At 36.8% G+C, this 22,836-nt stretch overlaps 1 protein-coding gene across 1 annotated transcript in view; it reads right to left on the bottom strand.

Annotated features, from left to right (window-relative positions):
- LOC110099664 (probable sphingolipid transporter spinster homolog 2) overlaps window positions 1-22,836 on the bottom strand; it is a 36,038-nt gene that overhangs the window by 9,310 nt on the left and 3,892 nt on the right. Inside the window, exons 6-11 of the mRNA XM_020826881.2 lie at window positions 18,718-18,792; window positions 10,805-10,907; window positions 10,671-10,730; window positions 9,714-9,795; window positions 7,634-7,731; window positions 6,305-6,381 (exon numbers count right to left, since the gene is read on the bottom strand). Of these exons, the coding sequence (XP_020682540.1) occupies window positions 6,305-6,381; window positions 7,634-7,731; window positions 9,714-9,795; window positions 10,671-10,730; window positions 10,805-10,907; window positions 18,718-18,792 (495 nt within the window). The remainder of the gene's footprint in view (window positions 1-6,304; window positions 6,382-7,633; window positions 7,732-9,713; window positions 9,796-10,670; window positions 10,731-10,804; window positions 10,908-18,717; window positions 18,793-22,836) is intronic.

Genomic DNA, 22,836 nt, shown 5'->3' with positions numbered 1-22,836 from the left:
CGCTCTTGTAGCGTGGTGGGGAACGGTCCTCGGCTCGACCTTGACACCGAACACGCGACACTGCTATCGCAAAGGTATGAATGTTCCAAAATCCCTTTTCTCGCTGTTGCAGCGGACCGGGGAACCACCTATACGCGCTCTTGTAGCAGGAGGAGGGAAGCCCGGTGCGACGCATACGACGGGTGGGATAGCCCTATAGCACGCTCTTGTAGCGTGGTGGGGAGCGAGTCACCTGCTGTTCTGGTACGTACATTGCTGTTCTGGTAACGGTATGCTGAAGGCCCCATACACGCTCTTTGTAGAGTGGTGGGATGAAAATTTTGTACGGCGCCGCGGTGTCTACGGACACCTACCATTACACGCTCTAGTAGCGTGGTGGGAAGGCGCCAGCTCCCCTAATTTTCCCTCAAACGGGGGATATGCCGGGTGCTCTGCCGAAATTTTCACTGAATGCACAAGAATTGAACCAATATAAAGACCTTCTTAGAGCACAATGTAAGAAGACATGTACTTTGAAACACGGAAATGTACAGAACTCGAACTAAAATGAGGCAGAGGACCTGTACGGCTGAACAACGTGGATCGTGGACCTAAATTTGAAAAAATTCAAATGAAATCATATTTGAAATCAAATCAAGTCAATCACGAACATGCATTTGAACTTGCAAGGACTTCAGAAGATCCTGAACAAAGACTTGAAAGCTTGTAGCTCTGAATTGCAAAACTAGAAACAAAATGTAGACAACAACGAACTTTATGCATTGAACTTGAACTGTACGACCCCAAGTGAAATCAGATTTGCAACCGCATTTGATTAAATCCAGATGAATTTCAGTAGGATGATAAGAGACTAAATGAATGTGGAGACTCATACTGAGTTGAATCCAAGTCTAAATGAAATTTTAACCCGAACGGTCAGGCTATACGACATCAAGTGGGGACTTGTGAACTTAGTTGAATTCAGTCTGAATGAAATTGAATTTGGATCAACACAGCAAGATCGTAACTGTAGTGTCTTATCTACAAACCCATCTGCCTTCCAAAATTTACCTCGGAACTTAGTTCGTTAAAACTCCCTCGCCGAACAAGAAAAGCGAGTGGAGGCCGAGGCCGAATTTTCGGAGCCCACAATCCCCTCCCTTTCGTGCACTTCTCTCGGCCAAATCCAGAAAAAAAATGGATTTTCTCTTTCATTAATTATAGTAATTATTAATTTTTTTTAATTATTATTTAATTATATATATAATTAGTTAATTAATTATAATTAATTAATAATTAGTTATAAATTATAAATTATAATTATCTTGTTAATTATAATTATCTTGTTAATTATAATTAATCTTGATTAATTATAATTAGTCATTATTTAATTATAATTATAATTAATTTACTAATTATAATTAATAATTAATTATAGATTATAATTAATTTATAATTAGCTATAATTAATGTTAATTATAATTAATAATAAAAAAATGGAATGCTCGTACCCTCTTCCGCCTCGATCCACCGCCGGTCCCGAAGGTATAATCTAAACTCAGACTTCTGTCCTTGGCGTGTACGACGGGCCGGTAGACCACCTAAGCACGCCTTTAGTGAGCGTGGTAGGAGGGAATCCGGTCCGACGCCTACGACGAGGCGGATAGTCGCCTACCCTCTCGCTCTCTTACTTCGACGTGCGTGTCGAGCCGGTGGACCACCTAAGCACGCCTTTAGTGAGCGTGGTAGGAGGGAACCCGGTGCAACTCCTACGATGAGGTAAGTAAGCGACCCTCTCCCTTCTGTCTCGACATGCGTGTCGGACTGGCAAACCACCTAAGCACGCCTTTGGTGAGCGTGGTAGGAGGGAACCCGGTTCGATGCACACGACGAGGCCAGGTGAGCCTGGTGTACTCTCTTCTTTGCGTGGCCGGAACAATTCATAAGTACCCCCGGGCGGGGGGAAAGCAAACTGTTCTTTTCTTGTAACAGGTACCGTCAAAGACCCCATGCACGCCTTTATTGCGCGTGGTGGGAAGAAAAAATCACGGCCGCGGTCTCGAAAGAGGGCACCTACCATGCACGCCTTTAGTATGCGTGGTGGGAAGGCCCATTTTTCTCGTAGTTTTCCCCTAAACGGGGGAGACACCGGGAGGCTGCCGAAATTTCGGGTGAAATATTACTACACTTAGACCTGTTTTGAACTCAAAAGAACAAGAGCTTGGACTCAAATGAAAAAGGGCAGTGGACTTTTGAGCTTCATTGAAAAACGTGCAGAGGACCTGAACAAAATTCAAATGACTAATAAAGACCAAATTAAAATGAAACAAAATCAAAGTTGGAGCCAAATTCAAGTCATTTTGAACATAAAACTGAACCTGCAAAGATTCCAGAAGACTTCGAACAGTCATTTGAACATACACTCAGACTCAAATTCAAATTTACTAAGTGTGGAATACACTAAAATTTGAACAAGACCTCGACACGTATAAACAAAGAACGTAGTGGACTTTTACAACAGTCCCTACAAGATCGGGAGCATCGTACCTGCGGGAATAATAAATGGCCGTAGAATGCACGGGTATCCCTCCTACATATACTGTTGGAATCTCCTACTACAATTTCTACAAACGCCTGTTGATTGAGAAGGCGACGTTAGAGATCAATCGTCAAAGAGCCGCCCCTACAAGCGAGTACAATCAAATACCACCTGAGATTGGTGAAAGGTGGATTGATGCAAGAAACGAGGGTCTCCTACGAACATTCCTAGGAACTCGTAGCAAACACAACGGATCCTTACAAATAAATACGAGCCACTTGTGGATAACAACATTGGGCATATCGTAAGCACCATCGAACCACTATGGGCACAAGTATAACTATCTCCTACGACGGTCCCTACGAGGTCAAACAAGTACAATCAAACCACCTGAGATTGGTGACAGGTGGGCATGATGTAGGCAACAATGGGACTTCTGCAAGTACCTTCAGGAGATCGTAGTGAATACAGCGGTCCCCTGCAAATGGATACTTGTGGATAACAACAGTGTATTGAAAGTACAATGAATCACTGTGGGCACAAGTATGAATCCCTTACAAATGAAAATGAATACTTGTGGATAACAACAGTGCATTGTATAAAGAACCACTGTGGACACAAGTACAAATATCACCTACGACAGTGATGGTCAAAATCTACAAGTACACTGGGTACAAAGGCAGTCCGATGTACAAAAGGTACACTCCCTGACAAAATCAGAAAGGAAGTTTAAACAAATTAGAATCAAACTTCCTGGTGTTCCAAAATCTCTTCTTAGTTCTATAATTAAGAAGAAAACAGCTCTGGTACCCACAAATATCGGAAATAACAAGTCTGCTACACCGAAGATCCTGAAAGGAGTACTCCCCAAATCAGCAGTCATTGACTCCAAAGTTCGGTAAGACCTTCCCCGGTGATTGAGAAAGGGGGAGTCAACATCAAAATCCACGCCACCGGATCTGCAACACTGATACAAGCAGACAGAAGGCGTCTACAACCTACAATGCAACGCCACCGGACCAGCAATATCTATGCAAACGGGCAGAAAGCGTTTACAAAATATTTCAAAGTACCCCTGCACCTGCACTATAGTTTGTATATACATAGGTACACAATGGGGTACGTCTAAATCAATATAAAAATAACCCGCATGGGCCCCGGCGAGCGTGTTATTGGTACATACGTGACGTCTAGGGATGCTACGCGGGTTGACAAGTGAATTCAAGTTCGAATCCGATCCTTCTATACGGATCAATAGGAGTCGACAGGGTTCGAACCATGAAGCAAATATAAGGTTGTGGTGACCGGTATGTTTGTTTTAATGCATTCATATTAGGCCTTCAAGGTCTACAATCAAAAGAATTCACTAAACAAAAGGCATGAAACCTACGAAACCCGATCCTCCTAAGCAGGTGAATAGGAGTAGACAGGGTTCAAACTCTCAGATAAATATACAGTCACGAATGTGATCGGAATATTTATTTTAATGTATTCATATTCGGCCATCAAGGCCTAAAATCAAGAAAATTCATAAACAAAGGCACAAAGCCTACAAGAAACCCGATCCTCGATCAATAGCTTGGTCGAGTTGATAAGGTCCAATCGAATAAAGAAAAATGACCCCGAACACCCCGATGATGGCCGTGTTGAATGAAGATCTCAACCGGAGGGGTTCCAAAATAATTTCCAATGCCGTTCCAAATATCCAAAAACCCAAAAAACTCCACAGAAATCCCAAAATCCCAAAAATATTTAAAAATGAAATCTAATCATTAATCACTTAAAGCAAAATCCATCCACCCTCGACAACAATCTGCCGGGGTGGACAAATTCAAATAAACTCTAGCACACAAAGAGTCAAATGCCTAGTCGAAAATATCACTAGGATCCATTCTCAAACAATCTCTTGCCAGTAAGGACGTGGTACGTGTCCTCTAACCGGCAGTTTCGCCGCCAAATAGCACTGCAGGTAAACGGTTATGACCCGGGCCCTCTAAACCGAGTGGTTTTGCCGCCAAATGGCACCACAGATAGCGGTTATGGCCAGAGCCAATACGCTCCTTAATGGCGTTAAATCCTTGAGATATGAATCAATAGGATATGATCGATAGGGCACAAAGCCCTCTGTTAGCTAAGGTGGATTCAAATTTGTCCCCTTAGACAAACATCCAACCCAGATCTACAAGGTTCCCTTGCACGAAGCAACCCATGGCTGCCGACAAGGATCCTTCTGTCAGATTGGGTCGACTACCTCCTCTGACTAAGTAGACCAGGGACCACGATGGCCCGGGACGACGGAACCATGGGATCTTGATTGGGCCCATCATCCATTCCCCCACCATCCGCTTTAAGTGCTAGGTGGTGAAATTTTCTATTTTAAATATCAAAATTTTCAATACTTTCCGAATTCCCAAATCCAAATCCAATTCTCCAATTCCAAATCCATGCTGCTACTATATGCCAGATAACACGTATTCTATACGTATCTAATTGACGACTAGCCTTAATCGAAAGTTCTCTCTCATTATTGGGAGGGGTAATTAACTATAGGGGCTTGCGCCTATAGGAAACTAGAACTCAGATCATAAAGTCCTCACAAAATGAGGGCGAAATCTCTGGGTAGTGTCTTATCTACAAACTCATCTCCCTTCCAAAATTTACCTCGGAACTTATTAGCTAAAACTCCCTCGTCGAAAAAAAAAAAAGAACAGTGGGCGGAGGCCGGGGCCGAATTTTCGGAGCCCACATGATAAAATTAGTATAATAAAATTTGGAAGAAGAAAAAGGAGTAGACATAAGGTTATATGGATAGAGATTGTTCAAAATGATTTACAAAGGAGGTTTAAACCTCACAAAATACACAACTGATAGTTGGAAAAAGGTTAATGATGATGATCATCATCATGAAAAAAATTATAAAGAGAAGTACACTGAAAGATAAGTAAAAGGTTAGAAAAAATTAGTAAGTTATTCATCTTACTTAACTAACATCTTTCATATCCCAAATACATGCAATCTGATGGCGCAGAAAAAAGTTTTAAAGCTCCAATACGTTCAGAACACATCCAATAATACATTTCCATGATCAAAATTTCCATTTTAAACAAAAATGGAAAATATGTCATTCCATATTTTACTTATTTAGAACAATTTCTCAAAAAACGTTGCTGAATGAAAATTCAGAAAATAAAACATCAAGAGTCCTGGTCAAATTCGGACTAATATCAATATGTTTCCCACATTATCTGTGTTCACATTGAAACAAAACAAAATAAAATAATTAAAAAGAGCTAAAACTGAAAATAATGCCAGGGCCTAAATATTTTACTACTTTATTTTAGTCTATGGATGTTTTGCAATAGTGGAAGTTTCGAGGCAGGATATCTTTAAATAAAGAGGCTGGAGAATTCAGGTCGTGTTTAGACCCAAAAACTAATAAGAAATTAAATTTAAAGCTTTAGTATATTTCAATAGAAAGATAGTTAAGCAAGGGAGAAATGCTGCAATGATATTCCAAATAATGGAAAAGATTTAAAAAAAACGATACACTTTGTAGAAAAATTAAATAAATTTGGTTACAGAATAACAAGATTTTCCTAATTCAGAAACCTAGATTGTTATGCATTTTAGAAAAGCCTATTGTTTCGTTATAAATTATAAGATTCTATATCAATAACACCAAAACAAGAGGTAGCTTTCCAGGGCATAAATGTTTCAAAAGCATACAAATCTCAGACATATCGAGATACATTTAACTTAGGTCACAGCAACAATGTAGTAGCTCACCATATGATAAATGGCTTGTCCAGCCTTGGGTCCCCAGTAGGAATAAGCTCCTATAACAAAGTTGTATGCTATATAGCCTGGAAAGACATGGATCTTCTCTTAGTAAACTCATCATAATCTAGGTATAGCAAACAACGCAAAATGCAATATTATAAGGATCATTTTTAAACAATTATTAAGAATTTCTAGTGCTTAGATGTGAAATTTGATGCTAAAAAAAGGTATTGGAATTTTGTAAATGCATTGCACTATACAGAAGACATCCCTCCTAAGTTTTATGTCCCTAAATACGAAACAATTAGGCGCACTGTCAGTGATGTAATATTAAACTAAAAACATTAGATGATGAGGATATGGCCCCAATAATCTTCATAAAAATAAACATCTTATTCTTAAGCATCTCTGAACTAATGCTGAAGATCACTAATGTTTGATATGTGAAATGTGTTGCTTAAGAAAACACAATTTTTGCGACAGATATCTCTTCATAGTATTACCAGCCTGAAAATAACAATACGATTATTGTAATATTATGAGCAATGTAATGGAAAGTTAAAAAAGGACAAGTATATGACCTTAATAACCTTCATTTAAAAAAAATACACCAGGAAGAAGGATTGCCAAAATTTTATGGAGTCTTTAATGTAAATCCTACCAGAAAAAACTCAAACGGTCTTGAACATACTTTTTGAGATCCATTCGTTTGCATAATGCTTAAGTAACCGAGTAATTTTCTCGCTCATGGTCTTTTAAAAAGAAATTGCAAAAGGACAATATAGAAACAGGTCATGCACGACAATTTTTAGGGAAACAAAGGACCGCATATATATGCACAACCCAACACTACGATTTGTCGTGGCAAATAGTAATGAGTGTTTTACATGTTTGTTAACTTCGTGCTAGATAGTCTGAGCTTATGGCCACTGCCGTAGCAAGTTCATGGGCTATAAAAATGATATTCATGAGAGAATGAACTAACTAACAGAAAAAGGTTGGCGTGATCTCAATATTTTTTCCATAAGAAAAATGCAATGAACAATTATTTATGTTGCATGTTGGTTGTTTCTAGAAAGAGATGTAAAAGAGAAAAAAACAGTTAATTAGCAGGTATGTCAAATTGTAAATGCCTTAACAGCTCATACAGAATTGTATAATAGATAAAAAAAATTTCATTCACTGTTTGAAGTTCGGCAAATCCACGAGTTTATCTTATAGGAGATGAGTCAATTTGGCACTAAGTTAACGCAGACAGAAAATTCTGGGAAAATGCAACAGCTAAGTCAACTCAAAGCATCGTTTATTTAGGTATAACATTGTGAGAGAGAGTACCAAGAACGTTTATGACAAAAACTTTTTCCCCCAAGAGCAGCTTCATATCTCTCAGAAATCTAGTATTTTGAGCCAAAAACTTCTGAAAAATCACAGAGCTGCAAGAAAGATCAAAAGAGAAAATCGCCATTACAAGGAACATGATTATCATGAAATGTCAAATGCACCTGCGACTAAAAATGAGAAAGACAACATGAACAATGGATTGCTAAGAAAGCAGATTAACGCATAAAGATCAACTCCATACAGCCAAAAACTAAAGCTTCATTTCAACCCCATCACACCTGTTTTAATTTTTAAGTACATTCAACAAGTGAAGTGTGTCAATAAATTGATATTATACCTCAAGGACCAGAAATACAAAAAACACTTTGCTGGAATGATTAGCTTTTCTTGATATATTTTATTTATTTCCGTTGACTTTGCATTGATAAAAACTAGTGAATTAATGACAATTTTAGGCCCCACTAGGCCCCCGTTGGTGTACACAAGTACGTGGGATTCTAATAAACTGGTCCAACCAACTGTGCTAGCCCTTGGTTTACAGCAGGCGGAAGCCCCCCCCCCCCCCCTTGGGGTGTGGTCCACGGCGGGGGCTGATTACTCTTTTGGGGATATTATTATATATGCTTTAAGTAGAAGAGTCAAGGGTGTGGTCCACGGCGGGGGCTGATTACTCTTTTGGGGATATTATTATATATGCTTTAAGTAGAAGAATTTGCATTAGGATTAGGGTTATCTTGATTTTGTTGAATTCTGTTGGTACTCGAGTGTTCTTGGGCTGTAGCGACGTCTAGAAAGTAGGAGAGATAGATCCTTCTCTCAAATTGAGGATCAATTGTATCTTGGCATTTTCCTTCCATTTTCATCAATTATTATGTTGTTTCTCTGTTTTTTTTCTTGATTGTTGGGAGAATTGTGGTGGGAGATCGTTGAAACTCCATTATTGATAAGTGGGACTTGAGTTCTACAAGTGATGCCTATCAGATTCCCTTTATCTGTTTGTTCATGAGGTTTCTACTCATTGAGTCCCCTCAGTGAGCATTCAACATCATTTGCAAGATGAAACACTATGGTTCGATCCTCTTAAGCCAAAATGGGATAATTACATTAGATCCCCCAACAGTTCTTTCCTGAGTCTGCAGAAAGTGCCACAGGCAGAGAAGTGCTCAAATTTCTCAATAAGAAAAGCTTTAAGAGAAAAACTTATACATGATTTTAAATATCATAGAAATAATAAAGACCAGAGCAATGGCAAATAGTATATTACAATTCCTGTCAATAATTACCCTTAGCATCTCTAGATAAAATGCACAATGCATTGCTAAGAAAACAGATCAATGCATAAAGATGAACTCCATATTGCCAGATACTACTGCTTCATTTCAAATCCTTATACTTTCAGTTTTTCAAGTACATATACAGGAAAACATTATTTATAATTGAACTAACCCTGCTAAAAAAATTAACATATTTCAAAAGGTCAAGTGGAATCTACATAAATTACTGCAAGGAGAGCTCAAATTTTCAATAAGAAAAAAAGTTAAAATGGAAACATTGCCCATGATTTTAAAGTGATGATGGAAACTAGCCAAATTGCAATACTAGATTATAGTTTCTGTCAGTAATAACCCCTTGCATCACCAGAAATCATGCAAAATGGACTGCCAAGAAAACAGATCAATGCATAAAATCAACATGTACGGCCATATAAACATATTATATTGCAAAGATTTTGAATGAAAAAATTGATGACATGTATACATACATAACAACAATAATTTACCATTATGGCAATATTAAACCTATGGGCTAATTATGGTTAGTCTAATATAGTAATGGAGGCTATGCACTCATCTCTCCACACCAGCAGCATCACTGGCAGGAAGTGAGACTTTAGTGTGCCTGCACATCAGCAGCAGCATACAAGGATAGATTTTATGCAGGACATTGACAAACATTTTGAATTTTTTTTTTTTTTTTTTTTTTTAATATGATGCATGCTAAAGATACGAAATTTTAGATAAGGATGCATCAAAACGTCGGCTACGGATTAAAATTTAGAAATAATATAACATACCAGGAACAATTCCTTGATTCTGTATTGGTTCTTCTGGTATCATCATAGCTAACTGATGCTGCATGTTTTGAATTCTGTTCACCTGCGATAAAAAGGGTCATAATTTGAGGAAAACAAAAAGGATTAATCTCATGTGGTGTCATGAAGACAACAATAAAAACAGAAGAAACCATACTGTGCATAGCTCTAAATTCTCCATTAGGACTAATACAAGTTGCAAAGATATAAGTTATCTACTTTACGACTACTGAAATTGTTACAACTTAATCAAACATAGTGCAGATGTCCCTTAAAACAATAGCTACAGAAATTTGAAGACTCCGGAGAACACATTTTTGTTGTAGAGTTAGGCAATATGTGGCAACTAAATTTTGTTAATTCAGTAAATATTTTCAACATGACCCATCTGGCATAAATGTAAGAGAGGCAGCCCAATCTAAACTATACATAACATTACTATTTCTTAAACAGCATCAAGTGTTAATAACTTAGATTAACAGCCTACTTGCTTTAACTTGTAAGTTGTAACATAGGCTACATAAATCTCCCGACTGATTTGGCCATATATTTAGGTGTTATATTTGACAAAGCAATATCATGAAGCAACAAATTCAGTTAGTATCATTGTAAGCACCCATGCTTTAAGAAGCCATCATATTGCAAAGACTACTAAATTTATGGGCCCGTACTGTATTACATAGCATGAAGAGATTATAACATCCAATAAAATAGCTTTCATCTGAAATTACGACAAAGGATGATTATATGTAGTTGCATGCACATCACAATAAATACTTTAGCCCGACGAAATGAAAAATAATGGCATTCTATGATTTGTTTGACAAGAATCTGTATTATTTTGTGCCAAGGTGTGATGACAACAGGCAGAGAAAACTTAATTTATTCAGTCCACAACATATGAGCAGAGTAAAATCATTATTATCTAAGAAGATGTACCATCTGCAACATCGATTTCACCCAAGACTTTCTCCTTATTTGGCTTTGACGAAGAAAAACCTGAAAATTCAACTTTTTAATTCACAAGAATTAAGATTTACAACTATGGGATAAGTACAACTAAAAATCATCACCTTTCAGCTGCAATGGCTGTATAAGAAAGCCAAAAATAGCAAATGGAAGCATCAAGAGTGCCTCTCCCCAGAATGCGTAACGCCAATGGAGACCATTCCCTACCTGAGTTTAGAAGTAAATCAAATAAAAACTGATAATGCTCATATAATAAACCAATACATGATATAAGCACATATAATCTAGTTCTTAGGATGCTAAAAAGAACTATAAATGCATAGCTATGTCGCACAATTCAAGAATCTTTAATGTTTAATGTAAAATTTACAGTTGGCTAGTGATAGCAAAGCTAAAAGATGCTGAATGGATTAGAGCACAGTTATGACTTCACCTAATTTAACAAACTTGGCAGTTCTAAAAACCTGATATATATAAGCTTATATTAATATACAAGGTTAAGAAATGGTGACAGCAATATCATGAAGATTGGAGGGCATCTGATAAGATGTGTTGAGATTCATGGATAAACCAAATTAAATTGATCCAAAGCTTTTGGCAACAGCAAGCTAACAATTAAAGTAGAACGATCTGTGTAATTGGAATGGTGCAAAAAACGTTATAAGGTTGATATTACTGAAGATGACAGAAATTGGCACTTTGCGGAATTAGCTCAAGTGGAAGAAGAAAACATTAAATTACATGGAAAACTGATGCAATAGTTTGCTGCAAATTAATATTATTTTTCCTTTCTTGTGTATTTTCACTACAACCAAAAGCATCTAGACGGAAAATATCATCACGGTTAATTGGCTAAAGCAACATCAGCGGTCAAGCTATTGAGAAGGCTAGTGTGACACCTTCTTAAAGCGGATAGTGCTCAATGAAAAAATATAGTCAAGATAGAAGTGGGGTAGGGTGCTACAGAAGCATGTAATAGGAAGTCTTCAAAAAATGTCATCAATGCAAATAGAATTAATGATGATAAAAGCAAGGTGGGATCCTAAAAAAGGAAATAGAGGATTACAAAGTCAAAGCAATGCACAAGAACAAAGAGGGATTCCGGCCATGACTAGTCAAGGAGACGAGAAAGAAGATAGCTCAAATGAGAAGGGGCCAATGATAGCTGAACTCAATCCGATGATGACAGATAACTCAAACAAATCTTTTTCCACTTCCATAACTTGAAACATCTATGGACAAGTAGAGTAAGCTATTAAAGTTCTGGAGGGTGCTATATTTGGAAAGGGGTGATCAAGGTAGAAATAGCTGGCAGCTAGAGAATTAAAGTATGAGAGGAGAAAAGGGGAGGGTAGAAGAATTGACTCAGGTAACCAGTTGGAGGGGAGAGAGAAACTGAGCATTGGCCAGCCACAGATATGAGAGAGAGAGAGAGGGAGGGAGGAGAGTGTAGGAAATGCTTTTTTAATAATACCTTACATCGTCAAGGTTCCCTTAAATATATATGAAGAAGCTTATAAAACTAATTACATGGAAATATAAATTAAATGAAATTATCAAGCTAAATAAAGTCAAATGGAGGCGTGACTCTGGACCTAAGAAACTGAAATATCATTTTCACATAATGGATCTATTAGGTTAAATAATTATTTTTTGATAAATGGATATAAAAAAGGCTCGATTCATGATTTGAAATCAATTCAATTGCCTTCCTTATCTTATGCCCTAACTTAAGGAGCTAAAGACCTAACAATACAAATATCAAGATTCAAGACAAAATCTTCAAAACACATCAGCAAACATCTCTTCCAAATAACACCTTTTATACTTTTTTCTACAAGAAAACTGTCCCAAGGGCTGTTTCTATGTTACAGGAGGCGGACAAAAACCGCCCCCTTGGGGGTTGCCGCCCAAGCGTAGTGGGCCCGACTAGGCAAGCCAATTAAGGAAGGAGTGGGGTTGGCTAGGAGAGGGAGGAAAAAGTTTGAATTGGGAATTTGAAATTAGGGAATTATGGATTAAATAGGAAGAGTTGTTTAGTGTTAGGGTTATGCATGTTTTGTGGCTGGTTTTGGGAGTTCTTGTCTTGGTGTCTTGGGCCGTAGATTTATCTAGGGAATGGGAGAGAAGATCCTCCACTCGAATTGAGGATCAATTGTATCTTGTTTTGTCTCTTTGTTTAGCTGATTACCTTCAATCAAAGGTGCTGTTTTGCTGAAATTTTCCATTCGAATCTTGTTCGTTTGCTGTTTTCATCTCTCTAGTTAGGGATTACTTGGATTTCTCAAGTATTCCCCAACAAATTTGTATCAGAGCGGATTTTGGGACCAATTGTGGGCTGATTTCTGAAAAATCAGCGGTGATTTTCGGCCGGATGAAGAATTTTTCACTGTTTTTTTTTATCAAAATTCATATTTTTTTAACCTACAAAAATTTTGGATGCCTGCCAAGAAGGTAGATGCATTGGAGGAATGTCTTGAAGGAGATATGAGTCAAATAAAAGCAACAGTGGAAGATAGAATTTCATCCCTAGAAGATAAGGTTACATCCGTGGAAGGCAAGGTTTCCGATCTTCATGAGATGGTGAAAAAGAAATTGGAAAATCAAATCCAAACGACGGCATCAGAGGTGAAAGGATGGCGGGAAGAGCAACAAATTCTGAGTTTCGTAGGAGGGATGATGAGGTGGAAATCATGAAGGAAAGAGGTGGAAGGTATGGAGGGAGGCATGGATATGAGGGGCATGAATAAAGGGGTGCTGGTTGGGGAAGAAAAGAAGGGGAATATGGAAGAAAGGATGTTGATTTTGAAGAAAAGATGGTAGAAAGCGAAGACGGGTTTGTGTATGAATGTAGGAGGGAAGATAGGGAGACTTGGGGAGGCCCAAGCACTACACAAGTTGGAAGGGATCTGTTAGGCTGGTTCACCCCGAAGATCTATCGTTTGGCTTTGCTTTGCTTCCACTATCATAATTTATCGTTTATAGTTTGATTTGTCCAGTTTTCTCACTGTTTTCGACCAATTATTGTTAGGGTTGCTTGCGAACTCAAGTATTTCCTCTTGGATTACTTGCGAACTCAAGTATTTCCTATCAGGATCATACTGGAGGAAGGAGAGGAGATTCCTCTTTCAATATAGCAACTAATTCAACAATTCAATGAGGTTTTTCAGCCACCTCAAGGATTGTCGTTATCAAGGGAGAAGAAGCATGCTATCACATTGAAGGAAGGTGTGTCACCCATCAGTGTTAGGCCCTACCGTTACCACCAATTTCAGAAGGATGAGATTGAAAGGTTGATTAGAGGGATGTTGGAAGCATGGATCATCAGGCTCAGTGTTAGCCCTTTTTCTAGCTCAGTGCTATTGGTTAGGAAAAAAGGTGGGAGTTGGAGGTTTTATGTTGACTACAGGGCATTGAACAAGGAAACGGTGCAAGATAAGTTTCATAAACCAGTGATAGATGAGCTACTGGATGAGTTAAGTGGGGCAATTATCTTCTCCAAGATAGATCTAAAGTCAGGATACCATTAGATCAGGTTAAAAAGAGAGGATGTGCCAAAAACTGCTTTCAGAACTCATGAAGGGTATTATGAGTTCCTTGTGATGCCTTATTGCCTCACTAACGCCCCATCCACCTTTTAGTCCCTCATGAACACGGTCTTCAGGCCTTACCTCAGGCGGTTTGTGTTAGTGTTTTTCGACGGCATCCTGATTTATAGCAGGATAGAGGAGGATCATTGGGAGCACTTGAGGAGGGTGCTATAGGAGTTACAGAAGCACCAACTGAGGGAAAATCTGAAGAAATGTTGCTTTTGCCCAGACCACTGTGGAATACTTGGGACACATTGTCTCTAAAGAGGGGGTGGCGGTGGATTAGGCTAAAATTGAGGTTATGTTAAGGTGGCTAATGCCCATAAATCTTACGGAGTTGAGAGGATTCCTAGTATTAATAGGATACTACATGAGGTTTGTGAAGGGATACAACACCATAGCATATTCACTGACATAACAGTTGAAGAAGGATGCGTTCTCATAGGGAGAGGCGACCACAGTTGCTTTTGAGAGCTTGAATAAGGTCATGATCACTGTACCTGTTTTGGCCCTACCAGATTTCACCAAAGTTTTCATAGTGGAGACAGAGGCTTCATGATATGGATTGGGAGCAATACTCATGTAGGGCCGGCGACCCATTGCTTATTTCATCCAGATATTGACAGCTAGGGCCATACTAAAATCAGTATATGAGAGGGAGTTGATGACCATTGTGTTAGTCATCCATAAGTTGCAACCCTACTTGTTAGGTAGGAACTTCATCATCAAGACAGATCAGCGGAGTCAGAAGTACTTAATGGAGCAGAGGATGGTGACTGAAGAGCATCAGAGATGGTTGACCAAGCTATAGGGGTATGACTTTGAAATACAATATATACTAGGCATGGAGAACAAGGAGGCAAATGCAATGTCCATATGCACGGGGAAGTTGCAAGTGATAGCAGTCTCGGTCCCGCTAATGCTAGATTGGGAGGCCATCAAGGAGGAAAGTGCACAGGATGAGGAGTTGGGAAGAATTAGGGCGAATTTGTTGAAGGAAAGGAATAACCATCCAGGGTATTCTCTAGATGGGCAGAGGTTGTTGTATCAAGAGAGGTTCGTGCTGCCTAGGACATCCGTCCACATTCCACACTTACTATAGGAATTTAATGGGATCGCAATTGGGGGTCATTCAGGGGTGCAGAAGACGTACATGAGACTTGTCATAGAGTTGTATTGGAAGAGAATGCACAAGGATGTGTAGGAGATGGTAGCTGTATATGAGATCTGTCAAAGGAGCAAGTACATGGTCATGTCTCCAGGAGGACTGTTACAGCCGTTAGTTTTACTAGAACGAGTGTGGGAGGAGGCATCCATGGACTTTATAGATGGACTACCCAAATCAGAGGGGCTTACAATTATCTTAGTGGTAGTTGATAGATTGAGCAAGTATGCTCATTTCATTCAAGGTGTTGTATGGAAGGGATCATCATCACTTAGTACATTTTGGCATGAAAACACCCCAGTTTCATTAGTATAGGAGTATTTGGAGGGGAGGAACCGGGTGTTGGAAGAATTAAAGAGGCATTTATTGAGAACCCAATAGATTATGAAGAAACAAGTTGATGGGAAGAGGAAAGATATCCAATTTGAGGTGGGGGAAATGGTATTCTTAAAACTCCAACCTTACAGGCAAAAGACCGTCGCCAACATGAGGAATGAGAAACTTGCAACAATATATTTTTGTCCTTTGAGGTACTAGAGAGGATAAGAGAGGTGGCATAAAAGCTGAAGTTGCCTTCAACAACAAACATGTGCCCTATTTTCCATGTCTCACAACTAGGGAGGGTGATTGGGGAGCATACAGCCAGTTTTGAGCTACCAGTGCCATTAAAATATGACTTGTAGGTGATGTTGGAACCCTTTGAGTTACAAGGGGTGCGTTAGGGAGAGGGGGGGTAAAAGAGGTGTTGAACTATTGATCAAGTGGAAGAATCTTCCAAATTATAAGGTGACATGGGAGCCTTATGAGAGGGTGAAGCATCAGTTCCCCTCCTTTCAACTTTAAGACAAAGTGGTTCTTTGGAATGGTGGTATTGTTAGGCCGGTTCTATATTACAAGAGGCGGGCAAAAACTGCCTCCTTTGGGGTTGCCGCCCAAGCCTAATGAGCCCACTTGTACTAAAATGTTGGGGTTGTAAATATATTATATGAAGAGTTCAAAGTGCATCATAATCGATATTAGATCCAATTTAAAGCTAAATAAATATGTATAAACACCATTAATAATATAGAAAACACTAGTAAAGATCACTTATAATACAAATACATGATTACTCGAAAATGAGCAATGGAACATATATCATGTCACAATTTACGAACAATTATTTGGTCCGGTGAACGTACGTAGAGGAACGTCCGATCGACACTAAAATCCCGCCAAAAAACTTGGTATTTGCTCGGTATTGCTAAGTATTATTTGGTAATAATGAGGAATAACATCATGTGAAGACCAAATATCGAGTTATACCAACCTATACCGAGCAATACCGAGTTATCCATACTAATCTTCTTACCCATTTAATATTTTTAAGTATTTAAATATCTTAATGACGTTAAAATTTACTTTTTAAATCCCATCATGTTCCAAATTTATACTATAAATTTACTATTAAAAAAATTCAAATGATACAAAAATCAATTCCAAATTTTTTTTATTTAAATACATACTTCCAACTTAATATTATAATGACATATCAAATACAATTATAATATAATTATTCATATAACTAATTTATTTAAAAAACAAAAAAAAAAATCTTGAGACAGATTTGAAAGTCAAACCGATCAACCCAACTAAAAATATTTGAGATTTTTAGTCAAATTGTAACTGAAAATGGCCTATGTGAGGAGCCACAATGGCCCCATATTGATGGTCTGCATAAACCCTAAATGATTATCCGTACTGATCAAAATTGGCAGAAGGCCAAAAGGATTAGCCGTACTAATCAATATCCAAGACGGCTAATTAATAATCAATCAAAATTATTAGTTTTTAATAGTCATTTACTAACCTATATGGACTATTGTAACTGGAAAATCATAATTAATTTTTTTAATAAACTGTAAAATGGGCATAGAAATTAAAGCGTTCATGTAATTTTTGCTAATTTAACTTGTCTCTTTGGATTCCAGGTATTAATCAATCATTAACCTCATACAACAGGAAGAGACCCCTTTATAAAGGTCTCAAAGCATGAAAAGAAAAAGACTCATATGCCCCTTGGGCTACAATAAACACTACGCCTACATAAGGGCGAAAACGTCACTAGTACATGAAAATAAAAGATACATGAAATAAAATAACATGATAACATCAAAAGTATAAGCTCCCGATCGTAGCCGTCGATCTACGATTCCTTCGCCGATAAACCTGCCTAAAATGTCTGTCGATGACCTCATCAGTAATCCATAGAGTCTAAACATTTTTATTTGAGTAGATCTAAAATCGAATACATTGAGTGTAATTTTAATAGTAATAGATCTAGTGGTGGGATTGTGATATAAGGTAATCAAGTCTTTAGAAAGAGTGCAGGTTTTAGATATTTCAAGTTTATAGTTCGAAGTTATGGTGAAATAGATGAGGATATAATTAGTAGAATTCAAGTTGGATGATTGAAGTGGAGCAATGCATCAGGCATGCTGTGCGATAGAAAAGTAACCCTCAAACTTAAAAGAAAATTTTGAAAGATGGCGATGAGACATGTAATATTTTATGGTGCAGAACATTGGCCATTAAAAGAGAAGTAAAAAATCAAATTACATGTTGCAGAGATGAGGATGCTCAAACGGATGAGTGGCTTTACACCTAGAGACAATGCGAAAAGAGTATATATGTGAAAAGGTTGGAGTAGCTCCCATGGCAAATAAGATGGGAGAGTCATCTTAGATGGTTTGGTCATATAAAACTTCGGCCTTCTGATGACTCTATTAGTAGAGCGTATGTATTAGATCCGACAAACATTAAAAAAGGTAAAGGTAGATCTTAAAAAACTCAATTAGAAAATATTAGAATTTTTTTTTTAGATTTAAATGAAAATTTAACTCTTAATATGCCACAATGGAGAAAAATGATTTATGTAGCCAACCACATGTAGTAGGTTAAAGACTTATTGTTGTTCTTATAGTCGGTATTGTTCTTGTCAAATGAAATATGCTCTAGTATGCCACAAGATAGAAAGTAATACATCATGGTTGATGCATAAAGTCAATAGAGTTAAACGTCTTTAATTAAATAAAAGATAATGTGAAATCATTCAAATAGACAATCAACAACCAAGCAACATATGATTAATGAAGCAAAGCAAATTAAACATATTTAGAAGCTTTTCACGCCAAAAGAAAGAAAGCATTTAAATGTTTATTTGTGAAAAACTAAGGGATGTGTCACAGTTTCACTAAAAATGTAAGTTATTACAGAAACTAACCACTCCACCATATACGTAACCAAGAGCAATTCCTGATGGAATGCACATGTAGAACGCTCCAAGCCAAGCTGTTTTCTGAGAGGATGTTAGTGTACAAGATTAGTAATAGAACAAAATAATATAAGTTTATAATAAAATCTAAAATAAAACATTTAAATTATATAGAGCCGAGAGAGATAAAACTAAATTTCCATGAGAAAGACGGGACAGCATTCTAAGAATATCATAGATTTGTCTAATTTGTCTAATCAAGTCCGTAAACTATCCTATGCACAAGTTTGTTGGAAAACAAGCACAAGCAATTTACCTAAGGTCTGATATTAGTAGCAGAAATAGTAATTGGTTAAAAAAAAAATTCACAGCTACATTAAAAGAATCAACTGAAGTAGGCCAAATATGAGCATTGGCGGAGCTACAGTGGAGGCCCTAAGGACATGGACCCATTAGCCCTTTCTGTAAAAGCCCATAACATAACCAAAAAACATATAGCCGACAACAAAGGTGAAATATGTGGGATTCGAACCAGACACCTATATTCTGTGAACTGACATTACCACTGGGCCACAAAACTGTTAGGGCACCTATACCTATTATTTTTTGGTTATATTGTAATTAAATCTCACATTACTCCCATATTCTCCGCTTCATCTCACATTCGTGTGTGTTGTATATAATTTTCTATTTTTATAAAACTAATACTTAAATATTTAAGATAAAATAAGGTAATTATAGGTTTGTGTTTAATACAACAAATATAATATAGATTTTAATAAATTATTTAAAATAAAACTTAATATTTTTTAAAGAATACTACTTCAAAACTATTAAATAGACAGACAAAAAAATCAGCCAAAGATGATTGAGAGTATTTAAAAAAACATCAATTTGTATCCCAACTAATAAAAACTTGTGGCTCTGCCCCTGCATACGAGATGCAATATTGGTGTATGTGAAGTTGATAAATGATTGCCCTTAATTAACCAAAATTTTGGTAAATCAGCCAATAACGAATAAGCAAAGCCCAAATGACAAAAATGAGGCCTTAATCCATAAAGCCAATGCTTCATTAACGGACTAAATTGATTTCCTAATTTTTCCTAATTAACTAGTTATGATATTTGAATTTGTTAAGTTTTAAATGTATCTAAATAATTAAAAAAGGGAAAAACTGGTTGAACCTAGCTGACCCATTTTACTGCATTCCAAGCACTGTACCATCCCTGTAAAGGATAAGCCATAGCTGCAACCACACTGATTTTCTCCTAGAAATTCAACCAACTCAGCAACTGCACGGCCACTATCAACTATAACACTGCATCTATTCCAAAATAAATACCACCTCAAGGTCACTTGTGCACAAAAAAAAACATAAGTGGGGGTCAAGGGAGAGAACTCATGGAAAACTAACTAGAGACATTCAATCGTCTCAAGATCATCCTAATAAACCCCTACGCAGCATATGCTTACTCCATGCACAAACACAATACTCTATTGCTTCTAGATAGGCCATTCATGCAAAGGACCTCCTCAACCTCACCGTTCTCAGCCACAACACTAAACATTCAACGAAACTTCCTGAGAATCCCTTTCCAACTACACTCCATGATTAAAAGAATGACGGATCATTCAACCCAACACAACTCATGCCCAGGTCCATAGGGAGGTAGGGATGATCCAACAAGGATCAAACCACCTCCTATGACTAATTGGAAACCACCTTCAACTCATGGGTCCAATTATTTGTCAAATAAACAAATTTAAGATAATTGTTAGAATCACACAAGATGGGCCACGCAATAGGAAGTGTGGAGATGCAAGCAACATCATATATAAATAGCTGGTGAGATAACAAAACTTGATACTTTATGATAAAAAACACCAATAAGATCCAATTAACTTCTCCGACGTGTAAACCATGTAGTTTACCACCTATTGTCATGCAAGCAGGTGAGTGTCTCCAATGTATTGATCAGGTCAAGAAAGCCCCTCTCAATAGACCCTTACATCACCTCATGACACGCCATTTCATAGCCATGTCGCATCTTCCCAGATAGACACCTAACATTGCCAATACATGCAACGTAGCAAGTTCTTAGCCAGCCACATCACACCACCAAAACAATTTAAAATTTATAAATTACAACTGTCTCATGAAAAATTAGAAAACTATAATTATAGCTTGGATTTTTATTATTTCAGAACTTTAAAATTGCAAAATGTATCAAAAGATCCTAATATTTTAAAACTTTAAATAAATTAAAAACAAATCTAAGTGAACCCTTTAACATGAATCATCCTAAAAACTTCTTTTTTTAATATCCTAAGTATCTAATATAATGCACAAAGTTTCCTTGAAATTTGTGAAATTAAAAAAAAAAGAGGCTAAATTAGAATTATCTATTTCCTGAACGACCATGTTAGCTTATTTAACTCCTAAATTAGGTTATTATGCTACCTCAAAAAGCATACCAATACATCCCAAGAGCCTACTCAAGCAATAGTGGACATGTCAGAGCACCAATATTTTTTTTATTTCTCTACATGAGTGTTAAGATATTTACAGGCAATAATTGCCTTGAGGAGCATGCTAAAGCACAATTTATTAAGAGTCTACTAATATGAATCTTAGTTGGGTTAAAATTCAAAATATTTCAGTAAGTAACCACAATTCTTATTATTAGTATAGAACCAGGTAATTTTATTGATAAAATGGTTGAAGCGCAAAAACATTGCCAAGCTAAGACTATAAGTCTCACCCCAATCACATCAAGGTTTCAAGCCTAGGCTATCACGGTCAAAGTCATGATTGCCAGCCTAGAATTGAGGCTCCCTACCATTTGAATTTTTAAAAGAAAGGAAATACTCACTCAGCAAACCATGTCAAGGCATAAAAACCCCTAGCCAAGCATCATCTCAAATCAGTTCTTTGGGATCTAATTGATAAGAAAATATGTAGTTGCTAAAAAGGCAGGCTTCACACCATATATAAGGGTTATTGGCAAACAAAGACTTAGTAATCTGATAAACCTTCAATAATTGAACAATGCAATTTTGACATAAGAAATCATTTTTTCCTAAATTTGTTGCATAAAATATTGCAAAATAGAGAATAACCTAATTGAGAGTGTTTACCCAATCCTGAGGGAAAACTAAGTGGCTATGCCCATGTAAGAAGTCTTAAATACCGAGTATAATAAACCAAATTCGATTTTAGGAAAAATATAGTTAAAACAAATTCAAAATCTCCCACAATAAGTTCTACCACATAAGAGTTTGGAAGCTTATTATGAGTGAACAATAAGTATGAAATAATGGTGTTGGAATCATGAAAGGTTGAGGTACATTAGATCAATTATGAAGAAAAATAAGAATATAAAGAAGGCATAACATGCATGATTAAAGCTGGATAATTGAAACTAAAAAAGGGCCTCAAATGTATAATATAATAAAATAGGCAAGGAGACAGATAAATTTTATAAATTGCAATTAATATCAACTACACTATTTAAATTTGACGGTTGAACAACTAAAAAGTCATCCATAAAAAAACTAAGCATGATAGAAATAAGAATATTATGATAGAGAAGTCGTAAAAAAAAGAATAGAGATATTATAGAAATAACAATGATTAAAAATAAGATAACAAAGTAAACTTTGGTGACCTGAGTAATTTTAATGAAGGACGAGAGATACAATAATATGACAATAAATATGATTAAAAAGGAAGAAATAAAATGGAATAGATTAGATCAAATCTAACATTAAGGGGGGAGAAATATATGACAATAATAATAGGATATGAGATACATGCTCTTAATAGCTATATATAAATGATTAACAAATGAATAAAAATGAAGCCACGTATCACAATCCCACTATAAAATATATATTTCATGGTCTCACCTATCTTTAAGAAGTCAAAGAACAAACAAATTATTGATATAGCTAAAAAATCAAATAATTGTGTGAAAACAATCGCTAAACGTTCAGTCTAATTAAATTAGTCAATCCCATAACTAGAAAAAATCAAAGGAGCTGTTGAACAAAATTAATAAAACTCTTCTTTGGTTAAACAGAAAAAAAAAATACTATGATATTAGCCTGCAATTCATGTTAATC

Source organism: Dendrobium catenatum, unplaced genomic scaffold, assembly GCF_001605985.2.
Source record: "Dendrobium catenatum unplaced genomic scaffold, ASM160598v2 fragScaff_scaffold_908, whole genome shotgun sequence".
In the NCBI taxonomy this organism is placed as follows: domain Eukaryota; kingdom Viridiplantae; phylum Streptophyta; class Magnoliopsida; order Asparagales; family Orchidaceae; genus Dendrobium; species Dendrobium catenatum.
The sequence above is the reverse complement of the archived record's forward strand: the minus strand, read 5'-3'. Positions and strand labels throughout refer to the sequence as shown.